Source organism: Girardinichthys multiradiatus, chromosome 5 (genome assembly GCF_021462225.1).
Source record: "Girardinichthys multiradiatus isolate DD_20200921_A chromosome 5, DD_fGirMul_XY1, whole genome shotgun sequence".
Classification (NCBI taxonomy): Eukaryota; Metazoa; Chordata; class Actinopteri; order Cyprinodontiformes; family Goodeidae; genus Girardinichthys; species Girardinichthys multiradiatus.
Window position 1 is genome coordinate 39,315,236 of NC_061798.1, and position 12,162 is coordinate 39,327,397.

Sequence of the window (12,162 nt, forward strand, 5' to 3'; positions counted from 1 at the left end):
TGATTAGCAAATTTATTAGTGATTAACATTGTTGGTATTAAAATCATTTCCAATATGAAATATAATATAATATCATATCATATCATATAAAAACCCCAGTTTCCAGTGACACCTGGCTTCTGAAGTGAACATGCCACTCACAATATGTCGGACACGCTGACGTATATTTTCTCTTTCCTTCTGTGTCAAATGGCGCCCTCTAAAGGGAGTAAAATGAAAATGTGAACTTAGCCAATGGGAGAATTACCCGTCGCCAGATGGCAGTGTCAGAATTTTTTGTGGCTTCTCCACTCATATTCTGCTCAGAAAGAAGAATGTTACTCACGTTTGACCCAAACATCAGCAGGGAATGAGAGTAAATGGGAGTTTGTCATGTTTGTTGCTGAAATGTGGTTATGTTATCTATCATTATATGCGTTAATTGGTTGTTAGCTGGTAATTAAACCGCTCTGCCGCCATGTTAATTTGTTTGAAGACCTGCAGACGGCATTTTCTGCTCTGCCGTGGTCTTCAGAGAGGGTTTCAGTCTATAACAGTAGTAGCCAGAGACAAATGGGCCGAGCTCCGTTTAAACACAGCCGCTGTGGATCGATGCTGCTCCACGGTTCAGGGAGAAGTGAGGGTCAGGTTTGCCCCCAGCCCCACAGGTAAGGTCCTAGGTTAATACGCTCCTACAATGTGCAGGCAGGTAAAAACAACTGCTTATATTCTCTTTTGTGCATTAAGCATGTGCACGTATTTGACAACATGCCTACATATTATACTGAAGTTCAGGGATAGTGCAATATTTATAGGTTTAACATTTTAAATCCTTATAATGGTCAAACCTGGACTGAAGAGATATTATTTGAAACGGTGTGTGATTTGTGAAACCCTTTGCCCTGTTTGAGTAAACACAAAAAATAAGTTTAAGTTTTGGTATTATTGTCCTACTGAAAGGAGAACTGTCACTCCAGTCTTAGGTCAAGAGTGCTCTGGAGCAGATTTTCATCCAGGATGTTTCTATACCTGTTTATATATCTTGCATTCATCTATCCTATCTAGTCTTCCAGTTCCTGCTGCTAAAAAACATTGCAACAGCATTATGCTACCACCATCATGCTTCACTGTAGTCATGGTTTTGGCGATGTGGTAAGCGATGCTCGGTTGGTATTCATGGAAAAGAGTTCGATTTTTGTCTTATCAGACCAGAGAATTGTATTTCTCATGCTCTGACAGTCTACATGTTGCCTTTTTGCAAACCCCAGGCAGGTTGTCATGTGCATTTTAATACTGAGTGGCTTCTGTCCGACCACTCTACCCTACAGGCCTGATTGGTGGATTGTTGCAGAGATGGTGTCCTTTTGGGAGGTTCTCTTTCCACATAGCAATGCTGGAACTCTGACAGAATGACCATGGGGTTTCTTCGTCACCTCCATGACAAGGCACTTCTGGCTAATCACTCAGTTTAGACGGCTGGCCAGCTCTAGGAAGAGTCCTGGTGGTTCCAAATTTCTTCTGTGCTCATTGGGACCTTCAAAGCAGCAGACATTTGTCTATACTCTTCCCTAGATTTGTGCCTTGAGAAAATGTTATATCGGAGGTCTACAGGCTTCTTTGTGCTTTGTTTGTGTGCTGATATGCACTACCAACTGTGGGGCTTTTTATGGACAGTTGTAAAACTTTTCCAGATTCTGTCTAGTCAACTGAATTTACCACCGGTGGACTCCAATTAAGCTGTGGAAACATCTCAAGGGTGATCAGTGAAACCAGGATGCACCTTAGCTCAATTTCAAGCTTCATTGCAAAGGCTGTGAATATTTATGGACCGACATAGTAATTTTATGCATGGACTACTGCAGTGCCCTCCTAACCATCTGCGGATGGTCCAGAACTCAGCAGCACGTCTGGTCTTCCTTCAGCGTAAAAGAGCACACGCCAACCCTCTGTTCCTTGAGCTCCACTGGCTACCCTTAGCCGCACGCCTCAAATTCGAGTTCGTGTTGTTAGCCTACAAAATGCTTAAAGGAACGGCTCATGTCTACTTGAGCCCTCTCGGTTACTCTGGTCCCCAACGGACTGACATCTAGCAGTGCCTCCACCATTCTTAAGATGATCCTTTTCATGTGTAGTTCCATGATGGTAGAATGACCTACCAAGTCCCTCTACTGCTCCCTCTTTCTGCACTGCCCTCTATGCCTGCTCTGTATTTCTGTATTTCTACAGTCACCTCTGACTGAGCCTTACTGGTGGTCTTCCTTCTACTTAGCTGGTGAGATTTGATATTAACCGGACTGTCATACTCTCATTCGTAAATCACTTTGGATAAAAGCGTCTGCTAAATGCATAAACATAAATGGGATTTCTTAGTTTTTTATTTGTGTTATAATTACAAAAACTAAAAAGTTATAATTTCATGTTGTCATTATGGGGTGTGTAGAAGTTTGAGGGGGAAAATGATTTAAATCCATTTGATAAGTACTTAATAAAATGTTGTAATCATTTAAGTGAGACTTAGTAGAATACTTTGCTTGAAGCATTGGACATGTGGGAATTTTAAACTTCAACTTTCAGTCTGTTTGGAAAATATCATCAGGGGATTTAAAATTTTTAACCACCTGCTTTTTCCGTTATTCTTGTCTCTGATGTTCTGGTTCTTTATTGCCTTGTTTTGTAGGCTTTTTGCATCTTGGAGGTCTCAGAACTGCTCTCTACAATTATATATTTGCAAAGAAATATGGAGGCACTTTCATCCTGCGACTAGAGGACACTGACCAGAACAGGCTGGTTCCAGGAGCAGCAGAGTCCATAGAGGACATGCTGGAGTGGGCAGGTAAGAGTAGCCCCTTTTGGCACTATTACTATAAATTTCCACATTAGGTGTGGGCCAATATGAGGTTTTTCCATAATGACAGCCCTTAGTGAAAAACATTTTGACACTTTATTAAATATTTAGTTCTTGGGGGATTTTAAAACAGGTGAATACCAAACATAACAAAAATATATCAGCTAATATCTTAGCATTAACTAATTCGGCTGAAATAACTTCGGTGAAATGCTTTCTGTAACCAACTATCTGTCTCTGACATCAGTCAGAGAAACATTTGGCCCACTTTTCTCTGCTGGGAGAAGTTTGAGAGGTTTCTTGCATCCACAGCCTGTTTCAAATCACCACACAGCAGCTCAACGAGATTAAGATCTGGTCTTCAACTTGACCCAGGACTTATTAGCCAGTTCTTGGTGGGTTTACTAGTAGGCTTTGGGTCATTGTCATGTTGCAGGGTCCAGTTCTGGTCCTGCTTTAATTTGTTTTAAAGATGATCATGCATTTTACACATGATAGGACTGAGGGTGGATTCTATGACGGTGAGCTAGCCAGGTCCTGGTGCAGAAAAAAGCCCCAAACCATGATGCTTCACGGTGGGTATGAGGTTCTGTTCCTGGAACGTTGTATTTGGCTAATGCCAAAACTCATCTGTTCTGGTGCCCAAACTACTAGTACATTGTTTCAGGAAATGCTGCATTGCAGAAAAAGGGTTAGCAAACCACTTTTGACTAGAGATTCATCAAGAAATCTTCTTTTTTTTTTTTTAGCTTAATCTGCCCTGACAGGTGATCACTCAGTTGGAAACCTAAAACGTGGCAGGTCGCATTAACCACTACACTTTTTGCTGTAAAAGGTGCTACTAAGGGAGGAAGACGTAAAGCTCGGCATTTTAAGTGAGGTGTAAAAAAGTAAAGTCAGAGGAGGTAAAGAAAAAGCCATAAGAAACTGCAATTTCTGCAACATGTTGAACTACTGTTCATTTATGCTTTGAGATTAAAAGAGAGTAAACTTTTCAGCGGATAACAGGAAGGCAGAATATATTGCAGCAATATTGTTCAAGTTTATCTTTTTGGTGTATGTCCCAGAACCTGTTGTATTTGGAGATGTTGGTAGCCTTTACACGATCTCAAAGTTAGGAAGGGAACATTATATTTCTTAATAAATATTAATAAAATGAATATAGACAGATCAGAGCATTAACTAGAAATCAGAAAATGTCCACAATTATCTGAACGTTTTAGCTCTACTTCTGGCATGTTCCTTTTTTAATCAGATCTCCTCCTGCAGGTATTCCACCAGATGAGAGTCCTCGTCGAGGAGGTCCCCTGGGTCCATACCTGCAGTCTCAAAGATTAGACCTCTACAGTCAGATAGCCCGGGAACTTGTTGAGAGGGGCCACGGCTACTACTGCTTCTGCAGCACTCAGAGGCTGGACCTGCTAAAGAGAGAGGCTCTACGGGCCGGCCAGACACCAAGGTACCTAAAATTCCACATTTCCAAGTCTGTTTTCGGGCAGGATTTTCCAGATTCACTGAACTTAGTGTTTTAACTGTCTCTACAGGTATGACAACAGATGTCGTCACCTGCGAGCGGACCAGGTCCAAGAGAAGCTAGCTCAAGGAGCTCCACATGTGATCAGGTTTAGACTAGAAGCCGGTGTCGAACCTTTTCAGGATCTGATCTTTGGATGGAATCGTCATGAGGTGGCCCAGGTCAGTCAGCAGTGGTCTTACCATTAAAAGGTGTAGGTTAGACATCATATTCGGAGTTAGGAACATCAACACTCCCTTATGTTGGACCTGGGGTCATCAGAATACATTATTTCAGTTTGTTTCATCTTGTACTCAGGTGGAGGGCGATCCAGTGGTGATAAAAGCAGATGGCTTCCCCACCTACCACCTCGCCAACATTGTAGACGATCACTACATGAACATCAGCCACGTTCTGCGAGGATCCGAGTGGCTCATCTCTACCTCCAAGCATCTCCTCATGTACCGGGCGCTCGGATGGCAGCCGCCCACCTTCGGACATCTGCCGCTCCTGATGAATAGTGACGGCAGTAAGCTGTCTAAGAGGCAGGGGGACATATTTATTGAAAACTTCTGTAGGGAGGGGGTCCTCCCTGAGGCTCTGCTGGATATTACAACCAACTGTGGATCTGGATTTACCAGTAAGTGATGAAGGAAAAAAAACACAACAAAAACTGTTAAGATGAGCTTTAAGAAGATAAAGTTCATTTAAGTAATAAAAAAGTATGTCTTCATCCTTGTTTATAGCCAGTCGAATGGGACGGGTGTTAGCGGAACTGATATCCGAGTTTGATCTTTCAAAGATCACAACTCACTCTGCTTTGTTAGACCTGGAGAAGCTACCAGAGTTCAACAGGTGGGTGAGAAATGAACTTCATTTGAATCTGTCTCAAGTCAATCCAGCAGGATAAAATTGTGTTTTATTCTGGAAATGATTCAACCGTTAGTTTCTGACCTGTTTTTCTTAAGAACCATAGACTGATTACTCTCTACTTCTCAGAATCCATCTGCAGCAGCGAATTGAAGATGAGCAGAAGTGTCATGTGCTCATAAAAGATCTGCAGCAGCAAATCCCGCAGGTTTACGCTGCAGAGATCCAGGACCAAGAAGTGTTTGTGGACAATTATATTAGACGCGTGCTACATCTCCGTAAGGTAATCTCAGCAGCACAGATGCAAACAGATTTTAATTGCTTTTAACCATGTGTGCCGTGCATATACCCCGTCTTTTAAGACCGTAAATGTCAGATGCTGCAGGTTTAACGTGTTTTTATGGTAAATAGTTTAAGACACGAGTAAAATATGTTTAAGTGCAGCCAGCACACAGAGGATAAATATTACATGTATCCTCTGTGTAGATGTATGTAGAGGTCATAAAGTTAGATATTTTTGTACATAAAGATGTCATGTATTAACTTATGTGTTTTCTATTAAAGAATAGCAGTATGTTTTGAAGAACTGAAAGGTTCCACATCTTTTTTCAAGATTTTTATTGTGCAGCATTTTGTGTCTTAGTCATTTACTGCAGTGAAGCTTATTTGGCTTTGATAAAGTCAAGACACTCTGTGCATCAACCATTTGGGGACATTAATAGCAGAAAGGGCTGGGTTTATGAAAGTAGGCTAATGATATAGCCCAACATAAAGTCGCACATGGAGTTCTAAAAACTGTGCTGTACATTTGTATTTAGGCCACCCTGAGTCAGTACTTTGTAGAACCACTGCAATCATAGTTACATGTATCGTGAGGTACGTCTACCCGGCTTTGTACATTTAGAGGCTGAATGTTCTTCACCTAGTTTCTTTACATAGACTAAAGCCCAGTCAGATTGTTATCGACTCCAGCCAGCTTTTATGTCCCTGCTGGGGAAACAAAAACATCCCCCCATCATGAAGCCGCCACCACTGTGTTTTACTGCAGGGATTGTGTACTTGGTTTGGCCAAGCTTTTTACTTTTCTTCCTGATATAGTGTTTTACATGTAGGCCACCTAAGTTTGTATTATGGTTTCATCTGATCTGACCACTTGTATTCTTCAGTAATATTCCATTTATTGCACTCTCTCTTAAACAGGGCCACATAACATCCATGAAGGAGCTTGTGAGCCCAACCTACTCCTATCTCTGGGTGCGTCCTTCCTTCTCCGACCAGCAGGTGGCATCGCTAACCAAAGAGGCTCCTCATATTGCCTCGTTAGTGCTGAGGTTTGAAAGAGCAGGTCTCCAAGAGCACATTTCTCTTGACTGCACATCCGCAGTGTTTCATCAGGATTAAAAACATTTGTGTTTGTGCATATTTAGGTTAATAGAGGAGCAGGGTGAGGAGCTGTCAGTGGACCGCCTCAGTAAAGACTTGAAGAGTTTGACTAAGCAGACCAAAGCTACCAAGCACAGGGAGGTGATGAAGCTTTTACGTCTGGTTCTCAGCGGCCTGCAGGTACCAATCGATGTCTTATGAGTTCTAACCTGTGTGTTGCGTTAACCAGATGTTGGGTGATTCATGTTAAAACTAATTAAACTGACACCGAAGAGAGCGTCTCGTGTCATGAGTCATAGCTCTCACACTCTGTGTGAATGAGTCATCTGTCTTCATTTTTTTGTCAGCCTTATGAGTAAAATCTAAATAAATAAAAAAACTAACCAATTACTGCAGAACCCAACGATGTTTTATATGCGGTCCAGCAATATTTGATATTAAAAGCATGGCGGCCTCTGACTTGCCTAGCTGTAATTCTGACTTCCATTTTTCAAACTGTGAACTCAGAAAATACAACTTCTGTCTACAAATAGCGTGTAGTATCGATAATAATAAACATTTTATTTATTCAATAAACGCAGTTTATCTATATTGCACCGGTTCACAACAGGTTTTATCACAACAGGCTGATGCAAGGAAAAAAAGGTCTATATTGGATTATATAAAGTCAAATTCTTATATTGTTCCATATAACCTTCTCATGTTGTCAGATTCATATTCAAACAGCGGTTTTAATCATAGCACAGCTTTAGTAGTTTTTGCCAGAGGCGCAGTGAAAGTTCGGTCAGCTCGTGCTTCAAGCAGAGGCTGTAAACTCTTAAACGCTTTAGTGATCTTGTTGATGATGAGACATTTGTTTGTAAACTGCCAGTTTTTATATAAATCGTAAGACTTTGGATTCGTGAAAACTCTCATAGTGAAAGATCTTTGTGTTGTTTTTTCAGATTGTCGCATATTGAATTTCCAATCTACATCCATCTATTAAACTTGGAGCCTATTTTAGCGCATTTGCTTGTATCACTTTTTCTAATAGTAATATCATATTAGTGTGTGATATTTCTAATGTCTTAGATTCCCTGTTAAAATTTCACAAACTTTTCTAATTTTATAACGTACATTTCTGTTAATGAGGTGAAATTGTATACAAATATTTACTCAAATGTCAAAACACTTACGAAAGCTTTTCAAATGCTGAGGTGATAATATACAGTGCTCTTACAATGTATTTGCATCCTTACAGATTTCCTTTTTTGCTTTTTTAGTCACATTTGAGTATTTCAGATCATCAAAATAATATAAGATGATGATAACATGAGTAAATGCAGTTTTTAAATGATGATTTCATGCCTTAAGATAAAAAAGCTCTGCAGACAAGTCCGGCCTTAAGTGAAGAAAATAATTACCTGCTTGTTAAATCATGACGTAACTGTGATTAACCAGACTTTTTGGAAAGCTGTGGTAATTTCACTAGCCGCACCAATGCCTGATTTATACCAGCCGTGCAGAATCAAGAAATCACTTTTAATAGAATCGGTCTGGCAGCATGAAGTAGGCTAAATGATCTCAAAAAGCAACACTTTGTGCCCTGATCTAAAGAGAGTCGTGAATAGATGAGTCAGCGACGTGTCAGTCTGGAAAGGGTTGCAAAGCCATTTTTAAAGCTGTGGAACCCCAGAGCACCACAACGAGAGAAACAGATAAAATATGGAACAGTGTTGAACCTTCCCAGAAGTGGCCGGCATATCAAAATTATTCCAAGAGCACATCTGTGACTCAACTAGGAACAACATCTACAGCCCTGCAGGCCTCACCTGACTCAGTTAAGGTCAGTGTTCATAATTTAGCAACAAGAAAGAGAGACTGGACAAAAATGCCAACCATGTGAGAGTTCCCAGGTCAGAACCACTGCTGACCAAAAAGAAAGCAAAGACATCTCACAAAAACATCTTTACTGATCCCAAAGACGTCTGGGGAAAATATTTTGTGGACTGATTAGACAAAAGTGGAACTCATTGGAAGGGATGAGTCCTGTTACATCTGGACTAAAACCAAACTGAGCATCTTCTGAAGAAGCTGCTTTGATGCTTCAGAACCTGGATGACATGCTGTAATTGATGGAACCATGAATAATTCTCTCTTCCAGAAAATCCAGAAGGATAATGGCCAGCCATCGGTACTTGATCTTTAGTTCAAGTGTACTTGGGTTATGCAGCAGGACAATGATCCAAGGCACACCAGCAAGTTCACCTCCAAATGCCTAGAAAAAAAATGTTTGGCATGGCCTAGTCAAAGTCTGGACTTGAATTCAACCGGTGTGTTGTGACGTGAGTTTAAACAGGCCGTTCATGCTCGAAAACAATTATGTGAAAAACTCGTTGCCAGTTATTGCTAAATTTGGTGGGGGGAAAAAACCCTGAAGCAATCTGTAAGGAGGCAAAAAGTTTTTAACATCACGGTATCTCAGTGTTCAGGTCTGGCAATGAATAGAACTGATGGAGTAAAACAAAGCCCAGTGTTAGGTTTGACGCTTGTATTTTTTTATTTAGTAAAATATGTTTTTTAAAAGCATGGCTTTATTCTGGTTTATCTTTGACACCATCAGGGTTTTGCTTTATCAGAGTTGTTGCTGGCAGCCAGGAGTTTCATTATTACAGTCAGATTTGGCTGCAACAACAAAAGAGGTTTTAATCTGATTTAAAGGTCAATGTTTTACGAATCAACCTAAGCCACATCTGGTCCTTGTTTTGTGGCTTCTGTATGTTTCTGGAACTAAAACAAATTTCAAATAAAACAACAAGTAGCCCAGATTTTCACACTGAACCTTTCTAAAGCCTGACTATTTCAAATTAAATAAATATCTTTCTGAACCTTATATTTGCATTGGAAAATAACCAGGATGCATGTCATCTAGTCATCTTTTATAGTTCAGGGGTTTCATTTCTGCTATTATTCTTCTAAAATTGCAAATTTCAAACTGATCAGCATTTCAGTGAGCTGACACAAAACAAAACAAAACAAAAAACCCACATTATGGCCTTTCTTTATTTCAGTCCAGATCATGACTTTTCTGTCTTGTTTAAAAAAGACAGAAAAGCCTACAGCTTCCTAAGTCTGTGGCGACTGGGCAAACCTGCGCATTCTTAAGAGAATGGTTACTAAATGAGGAAGTTGCTTCAGATTGAGCTTCGCATACACACTCAGTGGAGTTTTCTTGTGAAATGTAACTGACCTCCAACTGTTGCTCTCTTTGTTGCAGCAAGGTCCCAGTGTTGCTGAGATGATGGTATCTCTGGGCCCTGCAGAGATCAGACATCGATTCCAGAAGCTTCTGCTGCCTCCAGATACCAGTTAAATATGGTGAACAGATAACCTTTTACTCAACTAACTGTTCTGTATGTTGAGAAATACAAACCTTACTTTAAACCTGACACAGTCACAACTTATATATATTTAATATGTCAATTTATAAAGAAAATTTATGAAAATTTTTGTTTTTATTTTTGTTTGTTTTTTTAAAGAACAGAAGCATTTGACTTCATGCACACCTGGATGGGAAGTACCTTGGTGTTTTTATGCAAATGTTTTATTTCAGAAAAATAACTAACAATTTTCAGCTGACATATTTATGCTCCACTATTTTGAGATGGAAAAAACAGTTACAGTTTTTAATATGACTATACAATGTAGGAATAATGACAAATAAAGACTTTTTTTGTAGCCATTTTCTAACTTATGAAGATTATGGCTCTTCAGCGTTCCTTTAATGGCAAAATCTCTTGTCTTTCTCATTTTCAATGGAAATAATGTTGCATTATATTTATACCCCAGGGGAACAGGAAGCTGTGGATTACTAACAAGTTTATAGACACTGTGATGAACTTTGAAAAGGGTTACAAGACATGCTGCGGTTGCTTTCCTTCTATAAGAATTGCTAAGGGTGTCAATTTATGTGGCATCTGCAGTTTTGTTGTCAGGGTGGTGGGATGGGGTTGGGGTCTTTTACATAGAATTTGCCCCACTGAATCAATGCTCTCGAAGCATAAATGTATTTTACCTTTTTTTTAGTTTGCCATTATGTCACAGCTACAAAAAATAACAATATTGGCAATAATTGTAAATCAAGCCCTCTATCAAACACACAAGACAAAATTTTCTTGTGTATTTAACTGAAACCAGGTATTTACATACACTATAGAAAGACATTGCCAATTACTTTTCACTCTCTGACAAATCAGTTTAAACGTTTCCTGTTTTAGGTCAGTTAGGATAATCAGAAGTATTTATATTATTCTAAATGCCAAAATAATGAGAGAATTTTATTACTATCTATAAATTACAAGATCTGCATACCATTAGATTACCTTGCCTTTTTGTAAATGCATGAATGATGCTTTATAAGCTTCGTATGGGTTAATTCACAACATTTGACTCAAAGCAACTCCTTGTGTGACATCATGGAAAAATGTACAAGGCAATCAGAAATAGAATTTTGGGCCTCCATGGATTCATGCTTTTGTTTTTATCCTCAGTAAAACAAGTCCTGTATTAACAAAGGATACTCAGAGAGGGAGAAGACATTACTCAAAAAGCAGCATAGAATGCAATTGCACTTGGGGACAAAGACCTTCATTTTGAAGACATGTTCTATGTTCACATGAAACTAATATTTAAGTGTTTGGCCATAAAGCCAATTGGTATATTTGGGAAAAATAAGGTTGGACCTTGAAAGCCTGAGATCATGAGAAGCTTGCGGAAGGATACCCAAAACGTTGGCACCAAGTCACAGAGTCTTGCAGTTCAAAAGGCAGTTTAGTTTACCTAAAACTAAGAAAATATATTTAAACTCAATCCGAAATTCAACTTAACTTTGGTAACCCTAACAGGAAAATTTAGTCTGATTAAATATTGGTGAGTATCCATATTTTCTAGGTAGATTTGTGGTGACATACTCATTCCATTTCCAGATAATGGATTATAAAGTGGTGCATGAGAAATTGTCGTCTTATAACTTAACCCCACTTTAAACTTTTCCACAACTTTATCCCTGACCTGCCTGCGGCATTTCCTGGTCTTCACGATTGTATTCGTTCGCGTATGTTCTCTAACAAACCTCTGGTATCTTCACAGATCAGCTGTATTTAAATAGCATACGGGAGGATTCGTTTTACTTATGTGACTTGTAAAGGCAAATGGTTGGCCTGGATCTTTTGTAGTGCTATCATATTAAAGGGGACTGAAACGCACACTTTCAGGTTTGTATTTGTTAAAAACCTTTGAGAACCATGTTTTTTTCCCATTCACCTCACTGTTACGCACCACTTTCTATATAAATCATAAAATTCTGATGAAATTTGTTCAAATCTACTTGCATAAGGTAGAACTTACTAACTAGAGTTAGTAAGTTCCACCATATAGATTCTTCAGTGTACAGAAAGTACATTTGTCTACTAATACTACCACAAATACTTACCACTACTAATGATAATCAGTACTGTGGCCTCTAGCCTTTATTTCTTCAGTTAAAGTATCCAAGCCAAGAAAATATGTAATATAAATATAATAAATTAGTAAA

General features: G+C 39.3%; 1 protein-coding gene across 1 annotated transcript; it reads left to right on the top strand.

The window, feature by feature from the left end:
- The first annotated feature begins 286 nt into the window (after nucleotides 1-286).
- ears2 (glutamyl-tRNA synthetase 2, mitochondrial) lies at nucleotides 287-10,354 on the top strand. The gene is made up of 10 exons (XM_047364581.1): nucleotides 287-647; nucleotides 2,657-2,812; nucleotides 4,094-4,283; nucleotides 4,369-4,519; nucleotides 4,656-4,977; nucleotides 5,084-5,192; nucleotides 5,337-5,490; nucleotides 6,408-6,538; nucleotides 6,635-6,770; nucleotides 9,847-10,354. The coding sequence occupies exons 1-10, from the start codon at nucleotides 458-460 to the stop codon at nucleotides 9,940-9,942; spliced, it is 1,635 nt and encodes a 544-aa protein (XP_047220537.1). The 5' UTR covers nucleotides 287-457; the 3' UTR covers nucleotides 9,943-10,354.
- Nucleotides 10,355-12,162: the final 1,808 nt, after the last annotated feature.

Bases quoted from the DNA above. Each gene is read 5' to 3' on its own strand.
- ears2 (XM_047364581.1), top strand. From the start codon at position 458: ATGTTAATTTGTTTGAAGACCTGCAGACGGCATTTTCTGCTCTGCCGT. The intron at 648-2,656 runs GTAAGGTCCTAG...CTTGTTTTGTAG, and splicing joins GTTTGCCCCCAGCCCCACAG to GCTTTTTGCATCTTGGAGGT. The intron at 4,978-5,083 runs GTAAGTGATGAA...CCTTGTTTATAG, and splicing joins CTGTGGATCTGGATTTACCA to CCAGTCGAATGGGACGGGTG.